Source organism: Thalia democratica, chromosome 2 (assembly GCF_965202585.1).
Source record: "Thalia democratica chromosome 2, ktThaDemo2.hap1.1, whole genome shotgun sequence".
NCBI lineage: Eukaryota > Metazoa > Chordata > Thaliacea > Salpida > Salpidae > Thalia > Thalia democratica.
The window spans coordinates 43278456-43306411 of record NC_139166.1 but is presented as its reverse complement, the minus strand read 5'-3'; the positions used below and the strand labels follow the sequence as shown (position 1 = coordinate 43306411).

Here is a 27956-nt window from a genome sequence, read left to right as displayed (position 1 = left end):
GCACTTGCTAACTAATTAATTAGATTAAAAAACTTGTTAATTAAAGTTTTTAAAACTAGAACTAAATTTATATTTTTGGTAATTTTTCAGAAAATAAGTTTTAAAACACTTTTGCACAGTATAAACATTATCAAAGCATAAAAATATTAACTTTTACAAGGCAAACACTACAATATTAACTTCAAAAAAACTTATATTCAATAAAAAGTTCCATTACAACTTACATAGATTTAAATTGAAAATATTTATAAAATCTTAAGTCCAATTATTTTTCCTTTAGTAAAAGTTTTTTTTTTATTACTAGCAGCTATATATAGGTTAGTATATTTAATTTTTTTAGACAACTACTTGAGTGTTTTATAGTTATCAAGACTAAGTGTGCTTAAATACTGTGGAAAAAATATCGCGTCTTGGTTTGGAAGGTGGTGTGACTTTGGACAGTACTTTTCTAGCGTAATCAGTTTCAAGCAAATTCATCTTCCTCAGTTCTCTTTCAACTCTCACTCTTGCATCCTTTTTAATCTGAAAATTAAGAAGTTCGTTTCAGCGAGTAGCTGTAAAGGGTCAGACTGATAACAAAAGTTTGCGTGTAGGGGGGACGTGGTTTCAGCGAAGTTTCAGCCACACCGCTCCAATCAACTCAAAGTACTGTTTTTGAACTGTACTCTTTGTTTAAAAAGACGTTGTTTTTTTTTTAAATTCAGCTAGTATTATAAATCAAAAGACTTCTTAAAAATTACTTTTTAAAGGAAATTTGAATGATGCAGATTATTTCAAGCAACGTCCATGTTACGTATTGGAAACCCTATATAAATTCTTATCAGTTAAACTTACTTGACGGTCGGTGAAAGTAAAAGTTGTAAACAAGGGTTGATGCAGGTTTATATCCTGGTTTATTTCACCAACTCCTCTTTTCTTGTTATATGATATTGTGTTTTGCATTGCTCTCTTCGCGTCTGCTTCAATTGTGGGAGCAACCTAAGATTTAGAAAACGTATGTTTAAGAATTAGGAAATAGTTTAAGCTGCTCTTGTGGAATTTGGTGAAGCCAAAGTTTAGCTGAACAAACTTAAGTTTTTAAAAAAATTAACCTAAAATTTTAAAAGCTTAAAAATAAGCATTATATTATTTTACTTTCAATTCTATACATTATTTTTTTACTGAGTAAAACCTAAAATATTAAACATAATAAATATTTTAACATTGAAAAATGTTTATCAGTAATAATTAATTTATATAACTTTAATAAAAACTTTCTAAGCGTCGCGTTGATTATTCAATTATAAAAAAAGTCAAGTTTTTGCCAAAAATGCATTAAAAAACTATATTTAACTATAAAAAATAGTGTTTTGAATACATAACAAAAAAGTCAAAATAAATTACAAAAAATTAAAAACTTATTTACTAATTATCAATAATTTTACCTTTTAAAAACTGTTCACAATATGTTAACAATATGAAATATTTCGTCTTTTTCTTATTGTTATAAGTTTTCAAAAAATGGTGAAACAAAATAACTGCACTTTCAATTTGCATCTTGAAACTTAATAGTGAAGTTTTTTATATTTTTATAGTGACATAGTTATAAAACTAGCTTTTATAAAAGGTTAAAAAAAATGTTTTAAGTTTGGGCAAGTTGAACAAAGTATACTTTTTTGTTTAAAAAAAAGTAAAAAATATTTAAGTTATAATTGTTAAAGGTAATTTTTAATTAATGTTTTTATTATACTTGTTTATAATTTAAAACAGTAAACTACTTATAAAAAATCTGAAGTTTCTCTATTTCAATGCTTCCTAACTTTAGCATAAAAAAAACCTCAACAGTTTCATTAAGCTTAGTACTTTAATAACCCTAAAGCAAAATTATCTTCCACAAATAAAAAACGCCATTCTTTTACTAATTTTTTACTATCTATTGTCAACTTACAAACTAAAATCGTTCTATTTGAAAAACCCTGTTTTATATGGCTTGTACAGTTCTTTTTTAACAAAAAAATAACAGTTTTACGTCCACTATGAATTTCCTGAACAACAAAATGAATTTTCGAAAAAGTTAAGTACAACAAAAACATTTTTTCCAGCATAAAATGGAGTTAAGGTGATGAAAACTTAATATAATACATACATTTTATCTTTTAAAGAAAGTTATTATAAGTTTCTTACCGTGGAAGCTAAAGCTTTCAGCCGTTGTTCTGTTTGAACTTTTTCAAATTCCTTGGCTCGTTTTTCTTCAGCCCGAAATTTAAGTTTTTCTGAGTTCATATCTTCTCGAACTTTCACCCTATGAAGAAATTCAGAGTATAAATTAATTAATTTTATAGCTAGTATATTACCTAGTCTTTAACTATTGAGATTAAAACAAAATATACTATGAACACAAGGCCTCTTTTCCTAAACCCTATAAAAGAAAACCCAAAAATTGTACCCAACTTGCAAATCACCTATGAAATTTATACAAAAGCAATATAAAACACTCAATTGAATGGAAAATAGTAAAATCAGTAAAATCTAACTGAAACCATACTAACATGTGCATCTTATGTAACATAGAAAGACTCTATATAGCCCTAGCAGACAAAAGAAAAACCTTTAACGAGAGAAACGAACTGATAACCCAATACCCGCATTACTTGAACAAATATTTATAGATTATAATTTAGATAAGTAATTTGAATAATATTTTTGCATGCATCATAAACCCATTGCAGTTTTAAATTATTATTATGTTTTTATTGAGTTAGAATTTTAATAGATTATATTTTGTAAAGATAATAAATAATTCGTGCATGCATTATAATATACCCATTTTCAGTTTTGACTTTTAATGTAATTTGTGTTTTTTTATCACGTTAGATTATTAGTAAATAATATTCTCTATAGTTATATCTTAACTAAAAGTTTTATCATTTCTCTATATATAGACTTTTTATATATTTTTAAATTAAACTTAACATTCTAAATCCAACCCCCCTTATTCTACCTTTTGTTTAACAAACAATTTTCAAAAAAAGCCATTTTATTTTACATCATAACATAGATGTAGTAACAACTACAATAATGCTTTCAATTTTTTTTTTCAGTGTTTACCCCCTTTTTTTTTTTAAATATTATTACATTATAAATTAATCATAGAAACAATGCGTTTAATATTAATTTCTAACTCTATAATTTCTTACTATATAAATTTTCATTTTTTAAATCCATTAGATTTCAATACCTCACTATATACTGTAGTTAAATTGTTTGTCTTTAGAACCCATAATTTAATTTTTTTCGTTAAGATTTTTAAGCATTAATACTTTTCTAAACTGTTTTTTATTTTTTTATTATTAAACAAAAAACTTAAAGCATACTAAATTTATATTTGTTTGTCATATTTACCATTATTATTTTTTATATAGATTTACAATTTGAAAATCCACTTTGCAGTGAAACACTGTAATTGTTTCTAAAATTATTACCTATTACTTGTTAATTACCTAGTCTTATCATACTCCAGCTGTTTTTTAAACTCTAATTTGAAATTTTGTAGTTGAATCTGAATTAGATTTTGCTCCTCCATTTTCAATTTCATCTTTTTAAGCTTATAACTGGCTACTTTGGAATGAATCTGTTAATTATAAAACTGTATCGTGCTTCTTTTAAGCGTGTAACTACACTTTATTTTCATTTTTAATGGACACATGTACATACCTACTTTAGCTTATACTCTTTCCTTACAGTATTTATTTTTTTATAGAGCTCCGTTGAAGTGTGTTAATCCGTTAACACACAGAAACATGTGTTGTTAGTGCAATAAAAGAAGGATACTGTATAATATGTTATTATTATATAATTCAGTGAGCTTGTTTCGCTGAGATCTTTTGTTAACAAACGCTTAAATTTATATTTTGAATAGTTACATTTTAATTTCTCTTTTTTTTTTAGTTTAAAATATATTTTTTGAAAACTTTTATGCCTCTCAAAATTATAGCTTTTCTGTACTGTGTCTTTTAAATAAACCTGGAAACCAAATTCTTTGGTTGTTATAAAGAGTTAATTAGGTTAGTACATATTATTAGTTGTTGATTTTAAAGGGGTTTTGAACATTTCACCAAACCGTTCAAAAAGTATAAGACATAGGCGGCTACTAAATTGTCTGGAGAATAATCTGGCTTATAGAACGATCCAGATCAAACCAGCTCTTAACGGGAAAGCGACCTTTTGCAATTTTTGTATTCTAGTTCTTTTTTGTAACATTATTTTTATGACACTTCTTAAATATTTTCGCTTACTGTATAAAATAGTGACAACTATACCATATAATAGTAAATTTTTCAAATATTCAGGTTTAGAGATCGTTTGTGCCAATATTTTCATGCTATTTACAGTAGTTTAAAAGATTAAGACGAATTTGTATAGATTGCGGATGTACATCACGTGGCCGAATAATATTTTGTTGCTTTTTGTTAAACGTCAATTAGTTATGAATACCATTTTGTTAAAACTATCATTAATACAACTTTATTCGATTAGTTACTAGATTAAACACTTTTAACGAACTGTAGTTAAACTTTTTATTTTACAAAGTGTTTAAAAAATTTTATACTCTAAAAACTAAATTTGTTTGATTAGGCTGTAATAAAGTTAATTTTGCAACTCGTTTAACTTTTTATCTTTTCAATGAGTTTCCTAAATTTAAAAAAAAAAAACGTATACCTCTGATATAATACGATCTTAGTATTAGTATTAAGATTTTTATTAATTCTAAAATCTATTTCAACAATTTTTTATTAACTTACTTCTTTTCTTCTTTTTTGGTTTAGTTCAAAAACCTTTTTATTTTCCTCTAAAAACTTTTCATTTCGAATTTTTTCTAGCTGTTCTTCAACTTTTTGTATTTCCAAACGTTTAGCTTGCATTACCTATTTATATTTTTTTAACCACAAACGTGTATTTAAATGCTAGTTTATGTTTATGTCTTAACTACGTGGTCCCAAATAACTTATTAAATTGACTGCTTTACTTAGGAGTAGCTTACAGTAATAAAGTTACAAAACTTATTCCTAAGTTATGAATAAAACACACTTTGAATAAATGCAATTTACTTTATTTAAAATAATAATTAATAATTCTCAAGAAAAAAAGTATTAAATCACGACGCAAATAAAATCTATAAAAAGTATTTACAATCGTAAAGTTCAACAAAATATTAACGATGTAGACGTTTTCTTGATTCTCGAAACTAGTTAATGAAACGTCGAATTTAATTGATCATCGTAACTTGAAAACTGAAAGCAGCCTAACGCGGAATAACTAACTAACGCGTATTTGACAGACAAACGCAAATATATAAGCATTAAAATGAAATTAACTCCTTTAAATAAACAATGTTGTTTTAGGAATTGGGAAAATTGTTTTACGAAAGCTTATTGAATGTTTTTGTTGTTACAAAAAATTTCGTATTTAACCACAAGCTTTAAAATTATAAAATGAAATGTAAGTTTCATTAGTTTTATGTTTATATTATTTCTTAACAGCTAATTAAAATAATCAATAATAAGTAAAGGACAAAAGTTAAATAAATCCTTAATAATGTTTAAAAACGCAAAAGTCTTACACAAAATATGTTCGTTTTAAGTTCATGGCACGTCTAAAGTGATTATAGAAACTGATTACTGAAGGTCATTCATGACGACAGTTCTACTTTTCACACAACATATAAGTTTCCTAAAATTAAATATTCTTTAAGTTCGTTAATTTTTAGTTTTAAAGAATTTTGGTAAGTACTAGTGGCGTCGCGTTCGATGAAGCATTAGAAAAAAGTCAAGAAACTTCTATAATATTTCAAAACTGTTAAAGGTACTATTTCTAAAATAATCTTTTGTTTATAATACATTTGTTATATTTCTATTATTTCGAAGATACTTAATTGGTTTTTAAAAATATCAAATTATGTGATTTTTTGAATACTTGCAAATTTTCCGCACCCCTTAACAACGCGTCGCCTCTGGTTAGTACTAAGCTTAAAAACTTAAATGTTCTCAACAGAGCATTAAAAGTTATACACATAGTTTTACAAACTAAAACATTTAAAAAAATATTAGACACATAAAACACATATGTATAGCTTAATATCACATATATATACATTTTCATTTGAGTATTAATTCCTAGTTCATATAGCTTATGATACTAGCATTAAGGTACATAAAACTTTTTTTTTTCGAATTTTGCATTTAAAAAAAAATTATGCATATGTATAGAAATATATATTAAGAAATTTGTTCCAGGTTTTTCGAATTTGTTCTAGTTTTTTGAAAGTACACATTTTTGAGTTTATTTTTAGTTTAAAGTTAAATTTAAGTTTAAAAACTATTTTAAGTAGTATAACAACATTAATAAGATACTGTAAAAATACTTTAAATGTGTTTTTTTATAAAAAAACATTTTGATAACAACAAAAAAAAAAATTATCTATATGAAATATTTTTTGTGTCAAATTAAAATTTTACTACTTAAGATGTAAAAATTGTTTAAAATTTCAAGTTTTTTTAGGTTTTTTAGTGATTTATATTCAAAACTCCATGTATTTTCAAGTTTTTTTTTCAAAATTTCTCAAATTCCAGGTTTTTTTTAGGTTTTTTTAGCCTAAATTGTAAAATTCCAGGTTTTTTCAGGATTCCAAATTTAGTGGCCACCCTGATAACATATTTGCATCAGCACGCTACCATTTAATATATTCAAATTGTTCAACTATAAGAAGTCGTGTATACTTAACTCTAAACTTTTACAAAACTAGCTGTTATTTAGCATCAAAAGATTACTAAAACTTTACAAGCTGTCATAAAAAACAAACTTGAAGTTGGGAACGAAGTCGAAAGCAAATTTCACGTTGTTGCTCCATACTCATCTGCACCTTCTCATTTTCCCGTTGCTTTTCAATGGCATCGTACAAATTGTTCAAAGTTTTATTCCGCAGTACTTCTAGTTGTAACTGATATTCTTCAGGAATATTTTTCAAACGATTATTTTCGAATCTAGAAAAAAAAGAAAAAAAAATGTTGGAAAGATTATTTTTGTTGCAACGTTTTGTTAATAAATAATACTTATTACCAAGTAATGTAGACATGTAAACTAATAACATATATAAGTAAAACACTTATAATATTTCTTATTTATATAAAAAATATTACTACAGCCTAAACAAAGTTAAACTGTTAAAGTAAGAGTAAGGTAATTTATTAAGTATAATAAAGATAAATCATAAAAAAAAACTAGCATAAATTAATTGCAAAAAAGTATTAGAAGTTGATAAATATTTTTAAAACAAGTAAAGTCTAGGAAAAGTTTTTGTCTTATATAGAAAAAGATGAAAATATTAACTGCTTATGAACTCGAGGTTATAGTACACAAATTAGTTCGCAACACATTCAATTAAGACCAAGTTTAATTTGAAGTTGGTTAGCGTACAGTTCATGTAATTTGTAAACAATAACTTTAAAATACACAGTTCATTAAATGTTATTGATTGAAGTTAAATTTTAATTATGCCGAATCATTTAGAAAATGGGTAGGCAAATGCAAAACGTAACTTTCAGATTGTGGTTGTGTGGTTTAAACTTACATAATTTTAATTTTAAGACTTTAATAATAAGGTAGGATTTCTAAGCTAATAAAATATTCTCAACTTTTTCTACAGTTTAAACCAATTTATTTTAATATGAAAGAGTATTATTTTAATTATAAATTAAAATACACGAAGACAACAATATTTAAAAGTTTTATTTATTATACTATATTAATTTAAATACAAAAGTAGCAGTATTTAATAAAACATTGAAACAAATGTAGATCAATATTTATTAAACAAAAAGTTTATCAATATTTTCAAAAGGTAACCTATAGAGGATTTTAAAAGTTGAGTATAAAATAACACTTACGCTAATAAAATTTACAGCATAAGTTTGATATAGAATATATTTTTTGAGAAATCTTAATTATCTTTTAAATTACATTTATCTCTAAAATAGTTTTTTTAAATCTATAACACGAGTTAGATATCTATAAAATACAACTTTAACTAAAAAAGCAAAACAATAAAACACCTTACAAAAACTAAAACAAATACAAACATAGTTTTCGATTTATCAATTTCTTTTAATTTAATTGTTACAAAAACACATTAAAAAACCTTATTTTCATCTGATCAACTTCAGCTTGTAGAATTTGTAGTTTAGATTTCTTTGGCAATATTTTTGCCATAATTTCTAGTTGTAACAAATTGGATTGTTTTTTTAAGTGCTTAGGAATATGAATCTTGAAAACTTGAGATACTTGTGAAAGAAGCATCAACTCTTTAGGAGACCAAAAAGACTTTTCTTGTTTTTCATGGATTAGTTCTATTTTACTATCACATGATTTAATTTGCTCTTCAAAGTCCTTACTGAATAAATCAAGGAGTACATATATTTAAATTATAAATGATAAGCTAAACTCAGTTTTTAAAATCTATGAAACAAATGAACTAATACCGAGAACAATTAACAAGTCAAAAAAGTATCAAGAAAAATACATTAGAAACAAAGGTTTGTGGATTTACTGGAAATAATTAATATTTTTTTTCCTTATTTTTTTTGTAGTTAAGGACATAGTGTGGTGAAACATTTAAAAAGATTAATATTGGCTTATACTTAAAAACTTTTAGTATAAACGATAATATGGGTGTGCGACGTACGGCTAGCGGGTCCACCAACCCGCCAACAGAAATCTCCGGTCCGTATGTTTTAGATTGAAAACATTTTTTCAAATAAAATTAAGTTTTAATTTTAAAAAAGATACTTTGAAAAAGGCTTTTAGCTTATTTTTATTACACAGACTAAGTAGGTAAGTTACTTTGATAGAATGTAAACGCTTTTTAAATGTTTACTATCTTTGATAAATTATAAGTATCTAACAATAATGGAATAATAGGTGAAAAAAAAAATTTAGTTATTGTTTAGTTTTTTGTCTTTTATTGTGATGTTTTTTTATTGCATATAGTTTTAGTCTAGCTTTTTTATTGTGTAGTTTCAATTTCATTTAATCTACATTCTCATTTAGCTTGTGTTAATAAACTAATATAACTTACTCGCATTAAATAATATATGATGATTGCTTTTAACCAAGCAAATGCAGAATTAATCCACACCTCTTATACCCTAAATTACTTTCTTTTACACCTAGCAAACTCTGCTGAGATATAAGTCATTCATATGACCTTTAGTAGTATTTGTCATTTTAATTACTGAAGCATAAATTCCGGTGAAACAAAAATAAAACACTAATATAAAAACAAAATGTATTTAAAAAGAATAATTTTATAATACAATGTACATTTATAAGTGAAATATCTAGAAGAAAACTTAATAACTATACTTGGAAACTTAAAACTCACTAAAGGCTGCTTAACTCTGTTTGAAGCATTTCAAGTAACCCAAAACTTAAAATTAAATCATACTCTTCAATCCTGAATAAATTCTTTACTTGGTGTCGTGCAATAATAGATTCCTAAAACAAAAAAATTAACAAAAATTATTTTAGTATAAGATTGCCATCTGATTTACAATTTTTAACCATGGACTTTTCAGAATTTCTTAGTTACTAAAAGATTGATTTATACAACTTTTTATAAAGTAAACTTTATGCTAACGCTGTGAAAGAGAATTTAAATAAGTGTAATAATAATAACCTATCGAGCTAGATTTTATAAATTCATGACAATATTTTTTTTTAAATTTAATTAAAATTTGTTTATAACTATTTTTTTGAATAGTTTGGTTTTGGTACTAGTTTTAACTAAAAAATTTAAACATAAGTCAATCATTTTAAAAAGGTTTTATTCATTAATTTCGTTTAGTGCATCCTCAGAATAATCTTGCTAAAAAACTGATAATATTATAGTGTAAATTTAGTTATAAACAATAACTTTGAAATGTCAAGTAAAAAATAGTTACGTCATAAAGTATAAAAGTCTGTTTAAAAGGTTTAAATCAGAATTGAATTTTTTTTTATGAAAAAGCTAAAAAGGTTTATTTTTAATGACGACGTGAAGCCTAAAGGTGAACAGTCATCTATTCATCAGCACCTCCTTAACAACCCTGTTTGTGTCAAGAACTACCTGGATAGTAGGATCGAAATTCTATCCCGAGCTAGAAACACCTACCATCTCTTAGTTCTGGAATATTTGTTTAATAGAACTCGCGAGCCAAAAATTTGCAAACAAAGAGATTTTTACAATTTAAAACTTTATAAATAGCGTGTTTTTAGTAGTATTATTGTTGTCGTTTTTGTCGTATTTTGTAATGTGCTTTTTATTTAGTTTCAGGTAAAAAAAATTCTACTATTTTAAATGTTTTTGTTTTAGCAATTTTGTCTTATAAATTACTTTAAATCTGCTAAGTATAACTCAATTCTAATTTAAACCTTTATAAAAGACTTTTATACTTTATGGCGTAACTATTTTTTTACAATTATTTTTTCTGTAAAATTTTAAACTATGATACGCTTTCATTACTCCAAATGTATAAAACAATGTATTACCTACTTGATTAAAACTTCTTAAACATTCTATGTCTTCTTCTAACTTATACCAGTTATTTTCTTCTTGACACAAAGCCTCAAAAGCCTGATATTTTAATCTATCAACTTGCTTTTTGACTTCTGAGTTATTACAATCTGAATAATCTTGTGATAATCTGTTACAAATAAAAAAAAATTTTTATACATATACTGTAAAAATTATATGTACTTTTTTTACTTATGCTGTAGAAAAGTGCACAACTTTTAATTTTAAATACTATTTTGCAGAGGTTATAAAGGTAACTTTTCTGATAATTAAATAGTTTTCATCCAAAAAGTATTTGTTTACTAAAACTAAAGAATTCTAAAAATACTTTAGATAATAAAACAAAGAGTCTTACTTTGCAAAAATTTTAGTACAGATAAAAACACAGATAATATTAGATTATGTTACCACCTTTAACAATAAAAATTTATTTAACTAAACTTTGTAACTAAACAGCAACTATTGTTCATTGGTTTTAACATGTATTAAACAATATATAAAATAAACGCGATATACACCAGTCTATAAAAACAAACAGTTTTATTCATTAATGACAATTAAAGATAACAAAAATTCAAATAAAATATTTAAAAGGTAAAAATTTTTTGAGTAAAAACAATTAATGACTTTAAAAATGTCACTCGTTTCAGTTTTATGTATTTCAATCAATAGCGTTTTCATATTTATGGACGAAAACTTTAGTAAAATGTTTATAAATAACTGTAAAAGTACCATACAAACAAAGTTTAAAAAAAGTAGAGCTCAAAATCAAGCAAATCTTTTTTTTTTAATTAAAAAGAATGATAACCAAATGATAACAATCTGTATGAACGCAGAGAATAGTAACCAAAGAATCTACATAGATTTTTAACTGTTTTAGGGTACAAATAGAGGAATATAGGTAATTATTTAAACTATAATAAAAAAACCTACAAACTACAGTATTCATTATGTTTCTTACACAAATGTAGTCAGTTTCTAAACTTCTTGTAATGAGCTTAGGGAAGTCATATACTTATAATACATTTCCTACAAATTCAAAAAAAAATCGCTCACTCTTTCAGAATATTGGCTTAAGTTATATTTTTAAGAATTTTAAACAAACATTTATAATATTTAATAAATAGGAAGTTTTATATATCTAAATCATTATGCTGGTTGAGTTTTTTAAATATGAAATCTTTTCATGATTTTAAACGCCTTTTAGAGTTATTTTTCATTCTAAATTTTAAGATCATAAAACCTATAAGCAAACTGTTAAGATATAAAAAAAATAAGTTGTAAAACTATATGACTAAAACTATGCTAGACTTTATCAAAAGTTTTAATTCACTATTTCTTAATGAACTTATTAAACTCTTTTAAACGTGAACTTTTAGTTATTTATATTAGAACTTATCATTGGTAAAAAACTTTTTACACAAGTAAGGTAATTTATTTTTTGTTGAATTAAACTAACTTAAATATCAGATCCAACTTAAGACATCTCATAGGCTCAACTATACTATCATCATAAGATTGCAAACTCGTACTGACATTTTCAAAGTGACTGTTTTAATATACAATCATTGCAATAAAGATATAGTTACATTATAAAAATAACATTAACGTCAACTATCGGATCCTATTTTAAAGATAATAGCTGGACTTGGATCAGGCCAGATACTTATTTAAAATTAGAAGCAGTTAATAAAGTCGAAATTTAACTTATTTCTATTTTAAAGCATAGAAATAACGAAAATACAAGTTTATCATTAATGTAGCTTGTAATTATATCAAACAATTTAAACTGAGATCCCATTTATGTAGCTTGATCTTTTTCTTCTTATCAAGACTTATACTTTTTGTTTGTTTTTAAAAAAAGTATTTTAACAATTCCAATGGATTTAACTATTAACACATGAAAAAGAACGTTCAAGTTTCTTTTTTACTAAATTAATAGTAATTTAACACTTAATTTTTATGTGTAACCTTGTATTACATTACCAACAACTAAAAATTTTTAAGATACATATTTGGCCTGTTACAGTTTTTATGGATCAAGTAGATCAATGAAATTATATATTCAGCTTTGTTTAGTGTTTACAACTGTATAAAAACAAGTCTATTTATTTTAATATATAGACTAAAGTAAAACTTTTTATAAAAAAAATTAAATTTGAAACATGAAAGAAAATATCAAAACTTTAAAACTAAGATAGCTACAGGGTTGCCAAGTGTTTTTAAGAAAACTCTTCCAGATTTTCGAAAATACAAGTTTTTGGGTCTGTTTTTGTTATAAAAATAAGTTTAAGGTAAAAATGGCTTTAATAGTATAACAACATTAAAAAGATAATGTTAAACTACTTTAAATGTGTTTTTTATTTTTAAAAAAAATTTTGAAATAACAAAAAATTATGTATATGATAGATTTTTTGTTTCAAAACGAAATTTTATCACTGTACATGTAAAAGTCGTTTAAAATTTCAGGTTTTCTTAGGTTTTTTTTAGCCAAAATTATCAAATTCCAGGTGTTTTAGGTTTTTGACAACCATGTAGCATCAAACATTCTTAGCAAATACTAACAAACTGGATATTTTCATATAATTTTTTTTTGTGAGAGTATTAACATAATACATACTAAACTAATTTAATAACTATATTAACTAAAATAAACGTTTAGTGTAGTTGATTAGCTGTTAAAAATTTTTAACTTTTTTAGTGGTAAATAGTCAATAAAAGAGGAATCACATATTAAAACATTATCTTTAAAGTTTTTATGTAGTAAAAAATACTGATATATGTTAAATTTTAGGTTTCATTTGAAATAAGCTTATTAGCATGTTTATTGTGAACTGTACATAAAAAAAACAAACTAAAGAGTATTTTTAATCACTAACCTTTTAATGTTTTCAAAATCGTCGTTGTCTAAAATACTTAAGTTTTTAAAAAATAGTTCTATTGAATTTTCATAATCTTTCTCTGAGCTGTTGATTTGAGTTTTTAAGTTTTGAAAGGAATTAATCCAGATCTGTAAATATGTTTTTATAATAAAAACTAATATTGCTTTAAATCTTTAAAAATACAATATATATTATTATAACTTGTTTCAAATTAAACAATTTAAAGTTCTTGACTTAAATGTCTTTAAGAAGATTTTTATCTAATATTTATTTTAACAGTTTATTACTAACATTGTTTTGTTAGTAATAAACTGTTAAATAAATATTAGATATAATATGTATAAAAGATATAACAAAACACATTTCATATTTTTCTTAAATTTATTAGAGTACTTTCGAAGTAAGTCTTGTCAAAAATTGCATCTTACTAAGTTAAACTGAATTAAAATTGAAATAAAAATATACTGTAGTTTATAGTTTTAAAATATAAAATGACATAATAATCAAGTGCAAAAATTAACTAAATGGTTATACTTAAGAACTTTGCTGTACTAATGAAACTTGTTAGATTGGAATCAAACTAAAATAAACCAGCAATAAAAAATGAATACAAAATTACACTTTTAAAAAATTTTACGAGAAACCAAACACTTTAAAATTATGTATAAGGATTTAAAAAGTCTAGTTTGGTATACGAGCTTTTTCTGCTTACATAAACTGGGCCTTAAAGATTGAACTGATTATCCAACATCATGAGTGTGCAGAAAATTATAAAAAAGAGAACTTTTCAGTTTTAGTGAGAGCGGAGAACTTTTTTCAGCTAGATATTCTAGAAGCATTTTGCATTCATCTAAGAAGTTTTATTAGTACAGCAAAGTTCTTAAGTATAAGCATTTAGTTAATTTTTACACTTGATTATTATGTTATTTTATATTTTAAAACTTTAAACTACAGTATAGTTTTATTTCAATTTCAACTCAGTTTAATTTAGTAAGATACAATTTTTGACAAGACTTACTTCGAAAGTACTCAAATAAATTTAATAAAAAAATAACATGTACTTTGTTATACTTTTTGAATAAGTTATGCACCAGAAAAAAGTTGTTCAAACTATATAATAAATTGTACTTGACAAACATTTATTTTTAGATGTTTTATGTCTAAGTGCTAAAACAAAATAAATATGTAAAAACTGAATGAAAAGTAAAGGGCATAGGAGAAATAATCATTTTTTTCACAATTTAATCTTATTTTACAGAGTTTTAAAAAAGCTAATAGATGCTTTTTACAGATTTTTAAAACTCAAAAAAAGAAGAAATAAAACAGGTCAAAGTCAGAGGCAACAATAGGTTCCTTATGGAAAGCACAAACTAATATGGAAAAAAAGATTATTTTACTAAAAATCTATGTTTTTTGAGATAAATACTTTAAACCTTCAAGAAATTTTCTGTTGTGAAGAACTTTTTTTCTAATAATAATAATAAATTATGACAAAAATTCACTAATAATAATTATTTAGGTTATTTCTTAATTTTTTTTAAATCATTTACAACAGAGTTTTCTAAACATTGTAAGGAACATTACCTGAAAGCTTAAAATCAATTTAAAATTAAAGTTAAAGTATTCAGAAAAACTGCTGCTTAAAACTATATAACATATATTTTTAATGAAATAGCTTGTTATGGTCTTTACATAAGGAAACAATTAAACTGCTCTTATACATTAAAAACTAGTTTGTAGCTAAAAACCAATAAAAATCAAATTCTAACTAAGTTAAAAGTCTTTAAAATGAGATCTTCTTGAAAAAAGTTCTTTACATTCCTATGGTCATACTTATATTTGTTTCTATGTGTTATTATAATTTTTAAGTTAGTTGATAAGAAACTTATTCATCATAAAACTAAAAGCGGCACATACTATAGTTCAAATTTTATTTTAGTAAAAGACAAAACTTTTATTGGTTACCTGGTCTTGTTTTTCGACAAAGCTGTTTTCATTTTTTGTTGAGATGTGATTTTTAAGGTGATTTAACTGAAGAAAAATAAATCAGGTAAAAAATAATGAATGTTGACTTAAGATGATAATAATCTGCCATAAGACTGTACAAAATAAACAAACATTTTTACAATTAGTTGGTTAAAATATATTTATTATAATTAAAAGTTTCAACTACAAGACTTTAGAGACAAAAACACAACTTAAGACTAATGTACTAGGTAACTATACAGAATGTTAAAAGTTTTAGTATTTAATTAATAAAATTTTAAATTTTTACAGTCTACAATATAAACAAATTGCTTTAAACATATTTATATTTAGCAATTTTACCAATACAAGATATACGTAATATTAAAAAAAATATTATTGATGACTTAAAAAAAAAAGGAAAACTTTTTATATATTATTACAAGTTTCATTTACAAAACAAAAATAAACTTTTTATAAGTTAACTAAATTTTAAATATTTAGCTCAGTATTATTTTTTAGAGTACTAGCGATTTTTTTTTTGATAAATTAAGTCTGAAAAGTTAAAAATAACTTAATTTAAAGTTTTAAATACTAAATACTTTTTTCTAATTTTAATCAAAATAATAGAAAACAAAGCTTATAGCAAATTTTACAATGTAAATAAGTCAATTACAATAATAACTTTACTTAATAAGTTAAAGTAATTTTAATCAAAATTAGAAAACAGCTTACTTAAAATAAAAATTTTAATACCTTGATAAACTTTGTAAAAAATATACTTTTTTCATCCTTTAAGAAAAATAGTGACAATTTTTTGTTGTATTTTGGTAAACAAATTTAAGTAAAAATAACAAAAGATTAGAAAATAAAGTTACTTAAAATATTATTATATAGTAAATAAAATACTTTATTTTCAGTCTTCTTAATTTTTTCATTTTCTTTTTTGGTAAACATCATAAAATGTTCATAGTCAGCCTGAAACGCAACAAAATATATTATAATTAGTGTATTGAGAAAAAAAAAAATTGTTTAGCACTGTATAATTTAACTAGTATATGACCAACATAAAAAAAACTTACTGTTTTATACCTATCGCTAGTCAAGCCATTCATTGCCCTTGCAATAAGATGGTGCTGTTCACTTAAGTTTTGTTTCTGTGACTTTTGGCTAACAACAAACGATTTAAACATTGTTATCTTAGTGGATTTTTTATATCTATCAAGTTACATACATTCCACATTTAAAGAAAATAGTTATATAAATTTTAAAACTTTTTAATTTAACTTTTTTACAACTATTCTTGTTGATATAGAAATAAAGCTTGAAAAAATAAAGTTAGAGGTATCTATAAAGCTTAAGCTTTTTATTGTTATTAAACTTGCAAAAGAGAGAGTTAGGGTTATATCATAAAAACTCTTATTATACTATAGTAAACAAAAAGTAAATTTTAAAGAAAGCCAAAAGTCAAACTTGAAATTTCATGCTTAATTAATTGGTTTAACAACATCAAAAGTTATAACTTCTCCAAAAAAAGTTTCGATATTTTTAGGATCTCATTTTGAACTTTTTTTTCTTTTTTGTTATTCTATATGGTTCTTCAAATTTAACAAAATAATACTTTTTTTAAAGTTTAGATTTAAGTAATAAAAAAACTATTTTGTTTTATAACAATAATTTTTCAAAGACCCAATTTTATTACACGATGTTTTAAGTTTTAATACTTTTAGAAATCTAATTACAAATTTTATAATTCAAAGAACTATGTTATAAAACAAAGTTTTAACCTATTAGATAATTTCATTAATAGTTTTAACTTCTTAATGAACTAAAAGATAACTCTTCTAATTAACTAAAGCCAAAAGTATACAAAGTTTAAAAAAATTACTTGACAACAACTAAAATTATTACTTAATGTATAATTTATACAAAATTTGATCAACTTATGAGGGCATAAAGTTTTACTGAAAGTTTAAAATTTTATGAAATTTCTTGAAACTGTTTTGAGTTTCATATTTAATTTAGCTGTATGAAACCAGTAGTAACTAAGTACTTCTAAATTTCAAAGTTCAACTTTTAATGTAAAATTTAGGAGAACGGGTCATAAAAGATCGTAGTGACACTTTTGCATAAAATGACACTTTGGCTAGGAAAGTCATTTTAGCACAGCTTCACTTAAGCACCAAAGTCATTTTGATAATTTTACATTTTTAATTCATACAAAAAAAACTATTTTCACCAGCCGAGTATTAATACGAGCTCTAGAGGCTTCTTAAACCTTTTTTAGTAAGCTTAAACTTTAAGCGTGATTTTTAAATAAAAGGTGTATAAGTTTAAATAAATTATAAACAAATTATTAGTAACTATGTGTTATATGAATTAAAATAAGAAAAAGTTTAAGAACTTTCAAAGTATTTAACAGTTCAACTACTATTTCTTGATTTAGATTAACTATTAATTTTTTTATATATTAATATCTAAAAGTAGAGCCTACAAAGAAGTTTTTCTAACTTAATGCTACTGTGAGTAATTTTTCTTTGTATAAACGGTAATTTACTTAAATAGTCTGCTTGGCTTTAACAGTTTCCTCATTACTTAATTATAAACAATTATTAAAAAAACTTTGGTATTTTTAAACCTTAGGTGCCTAAAGTACCTAAAGTGTCTACTAAACAGGATGCTGGTTGTTAATTATTATTTGACTTATCAACTAAAAAGTATCGAACGTGCTTAAGTGAATCCACATGCAAAAGCTACGTTTCGTGCCAAAGTTTCACTCCGTGCTTAAGTGACGCCGTGCTTAGACGTTGAGCTGTGAACGATTTAGCTGACTCAATTTTATCAACTTTTTCCACAAACGGTCAATTCAGTGCTTATGTATTTTCCCTACTTGTTTTCCAACAGCGGTTTCTCGCGACTATTCCTACCAGATGACTCATCTGAGATGAGTCCTTAACAAGGATGAAACGAGTCGTTGGTTGTTGTTTGTCGTTCGGTGAAGTTCATTATGTGTTACAAAATATTGAAAAATATTTTTAATAATTTTATCATAAAAGATATTATGTCATATCAATTTATTTTTTTAGAAAAAGTTTAAATATTAAAATATTGAGGATTTCTAATTCAACTATAAATCTATTTTACGGTTTTACGGAATAGATTTGACTTCAACATGTACATGTACAAAACATTTTATGTGCGCGAATTTTTATGATAGTTTAGAATGATGAAAATATTACTTCATTTTTAAATTAGTTTCGAAATAATATACATCTTTTTACGGAGTATAGAAATTATCATTGGCAAAAACTGTTTAAGAGTAACTTTATATTTGTTTATGTATTGTTATAAACTCTTTCAATTCGTTGTAAATTATTTCTCTAAATATAATCTTATTTAGATTAACTGACATTGAAAGGCAATTAGTTATAACTATTTTTTATTAGGTTCGGTTTCTTTAAATTTATTAAACATCATTCCCGCATTACCTAAAAAGAATCTACTAAATAAAAACTTCTAATTTCTATCTATAACATACAGATTATATATACGAATGAAATTGATTACAAATAATATAAACATACACAATGTAGTCACTATCAAAAAGTTTAGGACCGAGTCAAAGTGACAGGATTAAGACCTAAACTCTGGTTGAAAAACTAAAACGAGTAAAATAATTCACTACTTTGATGTCTTCTGATTCATAATAATAACATTTTCTAAGCAGATCAATATTTTGATAATCTTACAAAACTAAAAATAAATTTAAAAACGTATGTTTAACAATATTTAAAATAACATATACTTTATTTTAAATAGTGATGTACCGGACTCACTCTCCAGGTCTGAATCCGGCCGGATATTGCCATTTTTGTCTGATATCCGGATCCGGCCGGATCTTGATGTGAAACAAAAACCGAATCCGGTATCGGCCGGATTCTAATTTGAAAAAAAAAGTCCGGATCTGGTTCCGGCCGGATCCTTATTTGAAAAAAAAACATCCGGATCCGGGCCCGGCCGGGTCTAGTTAGTAAAAAAGAGCATACAGAAAAGTATTTTTTCAAAAACAAACCCTGTGTAAATTGAAAAGAGTCATTTTTGTCAGAAAATACGTTCGAAAATTAAACACTTAGATTGGCTCATTTTGTACACGTGACTAATTTACATTTGTTTACATTTAACTATGAAACAAACATTTCAGAAATGCAACTCTTTACCTATGTTGTAAAATTAAAAACCTTACTACCAAATTGTCAACCTTATGGCTAGCTGTTCTACTGATTATTAGATTAGAATAATTTTAGACCCAGGCTAATTTATACTCACTCTAGCTAGTTTTTTTTTTTTTGACTTAAACAGTGGCAACCCTGCTAGTTTGAAAATTTTTGGGAATTTTTGAAAATCTAAGGCTGCCTCAGGCTAGTTTTAAGATTTTTTGAAAAACTCAGGCTAGTTTTCTATTAGACTTTGAATGAGTTTGAGATGATCCAGTTTTTAATATTTTGTGATTTTCAAGTTAGTTTTGTTCAATTACTTGATTTTAATTGATTTTAGATTGGTAAGGCTATAGGTGGGTCCTCCTTGATTTTTACAAGTTGATCTTATTTGATATATTTTAATCTTAGCTACTAGATAATTTTTACAGCTTAACAAAATTCAAAGTAGTTTTCGAGATACAAGGGGTCAAAGCCAGCCAGCTCAATAGCTTCCTTATAGAGGGTGCAAACTAAAAAGGCGAAAAAAAAACCATTTCATTAAAAATCTATCTGCTCCTACAGTTTTTAAGCAATCTTATTCAAATTTTCACAGTTTACTCTTTACTAAATTTTAAATCATTTGAGTGTAGAAATTTTTTTATTTTGAGAAAAAGTCCTCTTTTTTCAAAAAAAGGTGTTTTTTTTTTAATTTTAGACCTTAAATTTGTAAATTTCAACTATTTGAAATTCCAACACCCAAAAGCTTTTAAACTGTGTAAGGAAATTTTTTTTGAAAATTTGAGGTACCTAGCTTAAAAAACCTAGGAGCAAATAGATTTTTAGTGAAATGAATATTTCTGCGTTTTTAGCTTGCGCCTTTCATTAAGTCCCTATGGAACCGCTTTGACCGCTTTTATCTCAAAAACTACTTTGAATTTTTTAAAGCTATAAAAAGCATCTGGTAGCTAAGATAGTATTCTATTAAATAAGATCAACTTGTAAAAAAAGTGTTAACCCCCCTATAGCCTTAAATGTAAACATTACTTAAAATGTTCAACCTTGTGGCTAGCTGTTCTACTGATTATTAGCTAAAAGTAATTATTTTTTTGGTTTTCCAAAACCTCATTCTGACTCAGGAAAGTTTATAATCACTCAGGTTAGTTTTTTTGGATCAAAGAGTGGCAACCCTGACATTAGCTAAAATTAGGTGATATTCTGGTTGCCAAAAATCATGGAAAGTTTATAAGTTTAGCAAATAAGATATTTTAGAGTTTTTTATTATTTTTTCAATTTGAATTTTTTTTTACTGTTCTTTCATTTTCAATTTTTTTGTGTTATTTCAAATTTAATAAAATTTAAATGTAAATATTGTTCAGAAAATTAGCAAACATACTAGCTACTATTTTTAACTGTTAATCTTAACTAGACCTTAATAACATATCATAAACTTTCTTACTATTTAATTATTTTAGCAGCACATTTTTACTTTAAGTTTAAATTTTTTTAAACTATAATTTTTCAAAATTCAAAAGTAAATAGTTAGCTATAACACATAAAAGATAAACTTCACACAATTATACTTAGTTAGTATTTAGTTATATAAAATTGCATTATCGTACATAGTAGTTTTTATACTAATTACATTACAAATAACTTAGAGTATTAAGAATCCGGTTCCGGATCCGGCCGGATTTTAATTTGAAAAAATTATCCGGGTCCGGTTCCGGCCGGATCTTAATTTGAAAAAAAAAATCCGGATCCGGTCGGATTTTAATTTGAATAAAATGTCCGGACCCGGGTCCGGCCGGATTCTAGTTTGAAAAAAACTATCCGGATCCGGGTCCGGCCGGATCCTAGTTTGAAAAAAAAGTCCGGATCCGTGACATCACTATTTTTAAATGGTTAGAACGATCCTTAAAAGGCATTTGGTATTTTTCAGTTGTATTATAAGTAGTGATGTACCGCACTCACTATCCAGGTCCGGGTCCGGCCGGATATTGCCATTTTTGTCTGATATCCGGATCCGGCCGGATTCTAATTTTTAAAAAAAGTCCGGATCCGGTTCCGGCCGGATTCTAATTTGAAAAAAAAGTCCGGATCCGGTTCCGGCCGGATTCTAATTTTAAAAAAAAGTCCGGACCCGGGTCTAGTTAGTAAAAAAGAGCAACTGAAAAATATTTTTTCAAAAACAAACCCTGTGTAAATTAATAAGAGTCATTTTCGTCACTTAAAATTAAGCACCTACCCCGATTGGCTCATTTTGTACACGTGACTAATTTACCTTTGTTTACATTTAAACTATGAAATAAACATTTTAGAAATGCAACTCTTTACATATGTTGTAAAATTGAAAACTTTGGAATGAATACTTGCATTATTTGTTGTTTAGAGTTAAGCTCAGAGAATATTTAGATTTAATACGGTTGAATGTAGGAGCCAATGAGAATCATATGACGAAATGTTTAAAAGTAAATATTGATGAAACAAAACATCAGAACATGACAGGCAGTTTATATGTAAGCAGTTAGTTTGTTTGGTGTGCAGCTTGAAGCAACAAAATATCTTGAACTTTTTGTGAATGCTTATTGTAAGTAGTGTTTTGTTTTAAAAGTGAATATTTCAACTGGTGTTTAATTGTTTAAATATTTAAGCCAGGTTTATAGTTTAATAGTTTATGAAAAATTTTACAGTTTCTTGTTTACAAAAAAATTTATTTAATTTTTAGGATATTGTTTTAAGTCTTTTGATATAGATTTTAATAGCTTCCAGCTTTTGAAGTGTTACCAAAGTCATTAATAATTTTGTATATGCTAGTATTTCTTGTTGTGTTTTATATAAAAGATTCATCACTCAAAACTGTCGTGTCTGATTATAGAAAGTTGTCTCAGTTAGAATTTAGTATTTCTTAGATATTAATTAAATAAGGTAGGATTTAATTATGATGGGTAGTACTAATAAGTTAAGTGTACCACAATCAGTCCACAACTTTACTACCAAATTGTCAACCTTTGCTAGTTGTTCTACTGATTATTAGATTAAAGTAATTTTTCAGTTTTAAAAAACCTCATTCTGACTAAGGCTTGTTTATACTCATTCTAGCTAGTTTTATTGACTTAAACAGTGGCAACCCTGCTAGTTTGAAATTTTTTAGGAATTTTAGAAAATATTGGACTCAGGCTAGTTTAGTTTTTTATAAAAACTCAGGCTAGTTTTCTTTTAGATTTTGAATGAGTTTGAGCTGATCCAGTTTTCAATATTTTGTAATTTTCTAGTGTATTTTGTTCAAGAACTTGATTTCAGATTTTTAATTGTAAATAACACCTAAATTTGTAAACCTTGTGGCTAGCTGTTCTACTAATTATTAGATTAAAGTTCTTTTTTTTAGTTTTTAAAAACCTCATTCTGACTCAGGCTAGTATATACTAGTGATGTACCGGACTCACTATCCGGGTCCGGCTGAATATTGCCATTTTTGTCTGATATCCGGATCCGGCCGGACTCTAATTTGAAAAAAAAGTCCGGATCCGGTTCCGGTCGGATTCTAATTTGAAAAAAAAGTCCGGATCCGGTTCCGCCCGGATTCTAATTTGAAAAAAAAGTCCGGATCCGGTTCCGGCCGGATTCTAATTTGAAAAAAAAGTCCGGATCCGGGTCCGTCCGGACCCAAAATTGTGGGTCCGGTACATTACTAATTATAAGTGACAAGTAACAACTGTATTAAAACTTTATGTTCACAAACTGATGGGGATACTTTTACTGTTTTACTGTTTTTAAAGGATACTTTTACTGCCGCTTACGTACACAGGGAAAATATATATATCTTTAAATTTTACTTAAATTGTTCGATGTACACTTTTAAATGTTAGTTATTTATAAATTATAAACTTTCTATTTATAATATATAAAAACTTAGTTGACTTGAACCTCTACGTAAATAAAAAAAAGAACTTATATAAATGAAATTTTATACTTAAAAAAACTACTGGTTTTAAAAATTTTTTACTTAGCATCTTTAACCAAAAAAATATTCTTGAGTAACTTTTATACTTCGTTTATGCAATACAACTTAACTATTTTAATCCTTAACACTTACAATAATTTCTTTAAAATCTGATTTAATGTTTAAACATTACTAAATTTTTAAAGTTAACAAAACGATGTTTACAATCAAATTGTATCCACTAAATAAGTTGTAAAAAGTTTGTAAGTAAACAAATAAAATAAAAACTCAACGGGAAAAACAAACTTTTAATATCTTTAGTTCAGACTTTACGTTTTTTAAATAGGTGGGTTAGAAAAAATAAAAAATTTTCAGATAACTTTTAATGTCAACATTTTAATGTTAAATATGATAACTAATAGTTACTAAAAATTGTATTAAGACCAAACTTATCTTAACAACCCTATACATACAATGATAACACTAATACCAAAATCTATCAGACAACTTTTTTTTAAACATAAGCTTTTATTAACTTATACTTAAAAAAAATCATTCAAAGTAGTTACCAAATTCATCCCCCCAATATACAAGATAGTTTTTATTTATGGACAAAAATAAAAACTAAATTTAAATAAAAGCCACAAATAACTGAAGGTTTTAATGTTAAAATAAGCAAATTACTATAGAAAATATCTTTAAAATATCAGAAATAAATGTTTGTGCAATAACTTGATAGGGATAAATTTGACCCCTAAAACTAGGCAATTTACCCCGGGTTATGAATTGCTGTTCTATATTGTTACTCCTAACATTTTTAGTTACACTTATAGTTATTTCTAACTAACCTATAATTAAAACTACTTTGTAATACTTTGTATTTAATTATTTAAAACAAAAATTTAAGTTGCAGCTCAATGATTAAGAAAAAAACAAGCTCAGTATCAAAAGTTTTAGAGTTATTAAGTAAGCTAAGAAAAAAAGAAAAACACACATTAAACTTACCTATCGCACAGATTAATTGCAAAATTAAAACTGAAAAAAATAAAAAAAAACAGCTTATTTGGTCAAGAAAGTTTTTAATCTTTATCTCTGTTTTAGTTTTTTAATTTGATATAAATGAGGAAAAAAGTAGAACCCTTGTTACAATAAATCTTTTCCCTAAAATAAAGATAAAAATCAATAAATAATTAGCTAGTTTTAGCCAGCACTTTATGGCTGTTCTGTCCGAGTAAACCTGTAACGTATTTCATTATATACAACCAGGCACGTAGCTTGGTACGTTTCTGCAAATCTACAGAAACCTAAATTCTTGTGCGAAAAAAACTCGCTTTCTTTCGATTATTCAGCTTTTAAGACCTTGTTTCTTTAGCTTCAAGTATTCGTTTATATTTAGTTTTGCACTCCTGGGAAATAATTTTATTTTTACGGATTCTCTAGCACTTTTAGTGTCGTAAATAATGAACAAATTGAATACATCTAAATTGTATACAAATAGCTTAATGTAAAAATCTATCATCAATTAGCAAACTATTGTAAAAAAAATCCCTTTCGAGGCTGTAGATTTGGTTTAAATGATGTAAGAGAAAAAAAATAGGTGTGAGAGAGGATCTTGTACTATTGAAATGTTTGTGGTTAGTCAAAAAAAGAACTTTAAACTTTTTGAAATTTACAATTTTTTGTCTTACAAAAGAGAAAATACAGATAGAAGATATAAAAAAAGATGAATTTTAGAATAGATGAACTTCAAAGTTTAGTAACATGAAGAATTAACTTTGTTTTAAATCAAATTGACTCTCTGAGTTGATTCTATTAAATCAGAAAAAATAACACAATAAGACAAATAGCTTGCAACAAGAAGAAAAATTGAAAAACTCAATAACAGAAACATTTTTTAAAGAATAATATAAACAATTTTTTTTTTAATATTTCAGAACTTTTTTTATTAGTTAAAACTTGTTTTAAAGATTTTATAAATGATTAGTAAGTTAAAGTTTTTTTTTTCAAGATTAATATAAACAAACTATAGTTTTTTTATTGTATTTTAGAACTTTATTATTTAAATTAAAACTGGTTTTATATATTTTATAAATGCTTACCTTAGTTAAAGTTTTTATTGCACTTTTTAGCAAAGTTAAAGATTTAAATTGTATATTGTAGCCACACACTTAAAGTATTCTGCATAACTTTAGGATATTTAGAGTTTTATTTTTGAACTCAGGCTGACTAAGTATAGGTTTTTTTATCTATGAAAAACTAAGGACATTTTAGGTTTGTTAATAATGTCATAACAGATATTTTTCTAGATTTGAATAAGATTTTGCTAGCTAATTTTAATAAACTTTTATTTTATAACCAGTCTTGTAAAAAAAAACATTGATAAATTTGAAAAGTTAGTCTTATTTCAAAAAATAAGAAGAAAAATTCAAAATAAAATCCTGGAATAGGTGTTGGTCATAGGGTAGAGCTGTTGTTAATACCTATTTTACTTATGTTGTTATATTATTTTTTTTACAATGAGTTTGTTTTCTATGCATATTGTTTCATTATATGAAGATTTTTTTAGAGTTTTTGGTTTATTCCCAGTTTTCGAAGGTTTTTCATTATCTCTGTTTTTTTTTCTACTTTATATTTACAATTTTTAAGTAGTTTACAAAATTACAAAACATTAAACTAGTACATTTGTATTTTCTAGTTAGCTTTACATTTTGAAAAATGTTTTTGAGTTTTATTTGTATTATTAGTGTAAACTTGGTACACTTTGTGTAAATTTTAACAAATTTAGTTGTTTCAGAAATTTTTAAAACTAAGTTTAAAATATAAGTTTTCTAAGGTAGAAATTATGCAATTATCATTTAAAAGTAAAACCACCCACTTGATACCATTGAAACTCAAATCTATTTACAAAGTAAATCAATCTGAAGTTCAGTTTGTTACAATGAGTTCCAGATAAGTACTTCAAGAAAAAGCTCTTTGAAAGATGTTTTCAGACAACTATGTAAAATATAAAGTTTGTTTTAACTTGTTTTTAAATATTACTGTAAATTTTATTTTCCTACAAGAATTGTTGTTTACAAAATGAAGATTTTTGTATTTTATATTTTCTTTAAAAGTTCAAGAATATGGAATGTATCTGTTGCTTTAACATAAGTTTATAAATTTTAGAGTGGTTTACTAAATTTAAAAAATATATCAGTTTAGTTCTTTAATCTATGTTTGATAAATGATAAAAAGTTTTAAAATAAGTTTTATATAACTTTTTCAATCTAAGATTAAAAAGAATAAGTTAGTACTATTTATTTTAACAAGTGTATAGTTGTATTATAAATTCATTGCAAGTTTAGGAAATAAAAAACTAATATTTTATATGTTTAAAAATCTTTATGTTTGAATTTATTTATATGTTTCACATTGTATCTAAAATATATTAATGTTTAACATTCAAGGTGTGTTGTTATTTAACTAAGTTGTGTTATTGAACAAGTTTGTTTTTTAAATAAAAAAGTTTGATTCTTTTTCACAGCTTTTATGTAACAAATTTTTTATCAATAAGAAAATGTTTTATTCTTTTTTTACAGCTTAAATCTTTATGCTACCAAAGCAAGTAATAACATTTACAAAGACGTGTACTCTTCTTTTCTTTATGAATTAAATTTTGACAAAATAAAGTAATTGTACATCTGAATTTTATCCAATGTTGTGAACTTTTTTATTTTATATCCTTTTTGTTTTTTGTTCAACTCTTAAAATTTTAGATTTTTTTTTAAATAAAATCAACAATTTTTGCAAATATTTTCTGAAGTGGGGAAACTGTTTTCAAAGTTATATATTTTTGGCCTATCAGTAATACTATTAAAGCTAAATTTTTGATTAACATTTTTATTTTGGATGAAAGATTTTATAGGCTTATAAAAGTTTCAACACATAAATAATTATAGGGGGTAAAGAGCAGTACAACTTGCCTTGTATTCAGTTATTCATTATACTTAAACATTCTATTTATTTTTAAACTTTTAACAAAACTGCACACTTTCATATAAAATTAAAGGTAGTTAAAACTACTCTATTCCCGTTATGACGTCATCACACATTATTCTTGATTTTTTTTTTGCAGATTCGTAACTTTTTAGTGCTGGCTACGTCCCGGCACTAGATAATCTGGATTTGATTATGAAGAAAAAATAAAAAGGTTATAGGCTTTTAATGGTAGTTTTTTGTGAGATCTTGTTGAAGGAAGCCATAGCTTTTTTAATTTCTTTAAAGAGGGCCTCTTGAAAAAAAATTGGGCAACCCTGATGGTATACAAAATGTCTATAAAAATTTCTCGAGAACCAGCTATGCTAGTAATTTTCGAAACTTACTTTAGATACTACGGTTTGTTCTTTAAA

At 25.0% G+C, this 27956-nt stretch overlaps 1 protein-coding gene across 1 annotated transcript; it reads right to left on the bottom strand.

Moving 5' to 3' along the window:
• Nucleotides 1–2: 2 nt before the first annotated feature.
• Nucleotides 3–16645, bottom strand: LOC145829425 (uncharacterized). Its single transcript, XM_082937206.1, has 14 exons — nucleotides 16515–16645; nucleotides 16342–16410; nucleotides 15433–15498; nucleotides 13465–13595; nucleotides 12045–12134; nucleotides 10565–10715; nucleotides 9416–9528; nucleotides 8174–8425; nucleotides 6839–7019; nucleotides 4782–4904; nucleotides 3480–3610; nucleotides 2164–2281; nucleotides 835–978; nucleotides 3–522 (listed from the first exon to the last, which is right to left on the bottom strand). The coding sequence occupies exons 1-14, from the start codon at nucleotides 16623–16625 to the stop codon at nucleotides 373–375; spliced, it is 1830 nt and encodes a 609-aa protein (XP_082793332.1). The 5' UTR covers nucleotides 16626–16645; the 3' UTR covers nucleotides 3–372.
• Between the last annotated feature and the right edge of the window lie 11311 nt (nucleotides 16646–27956).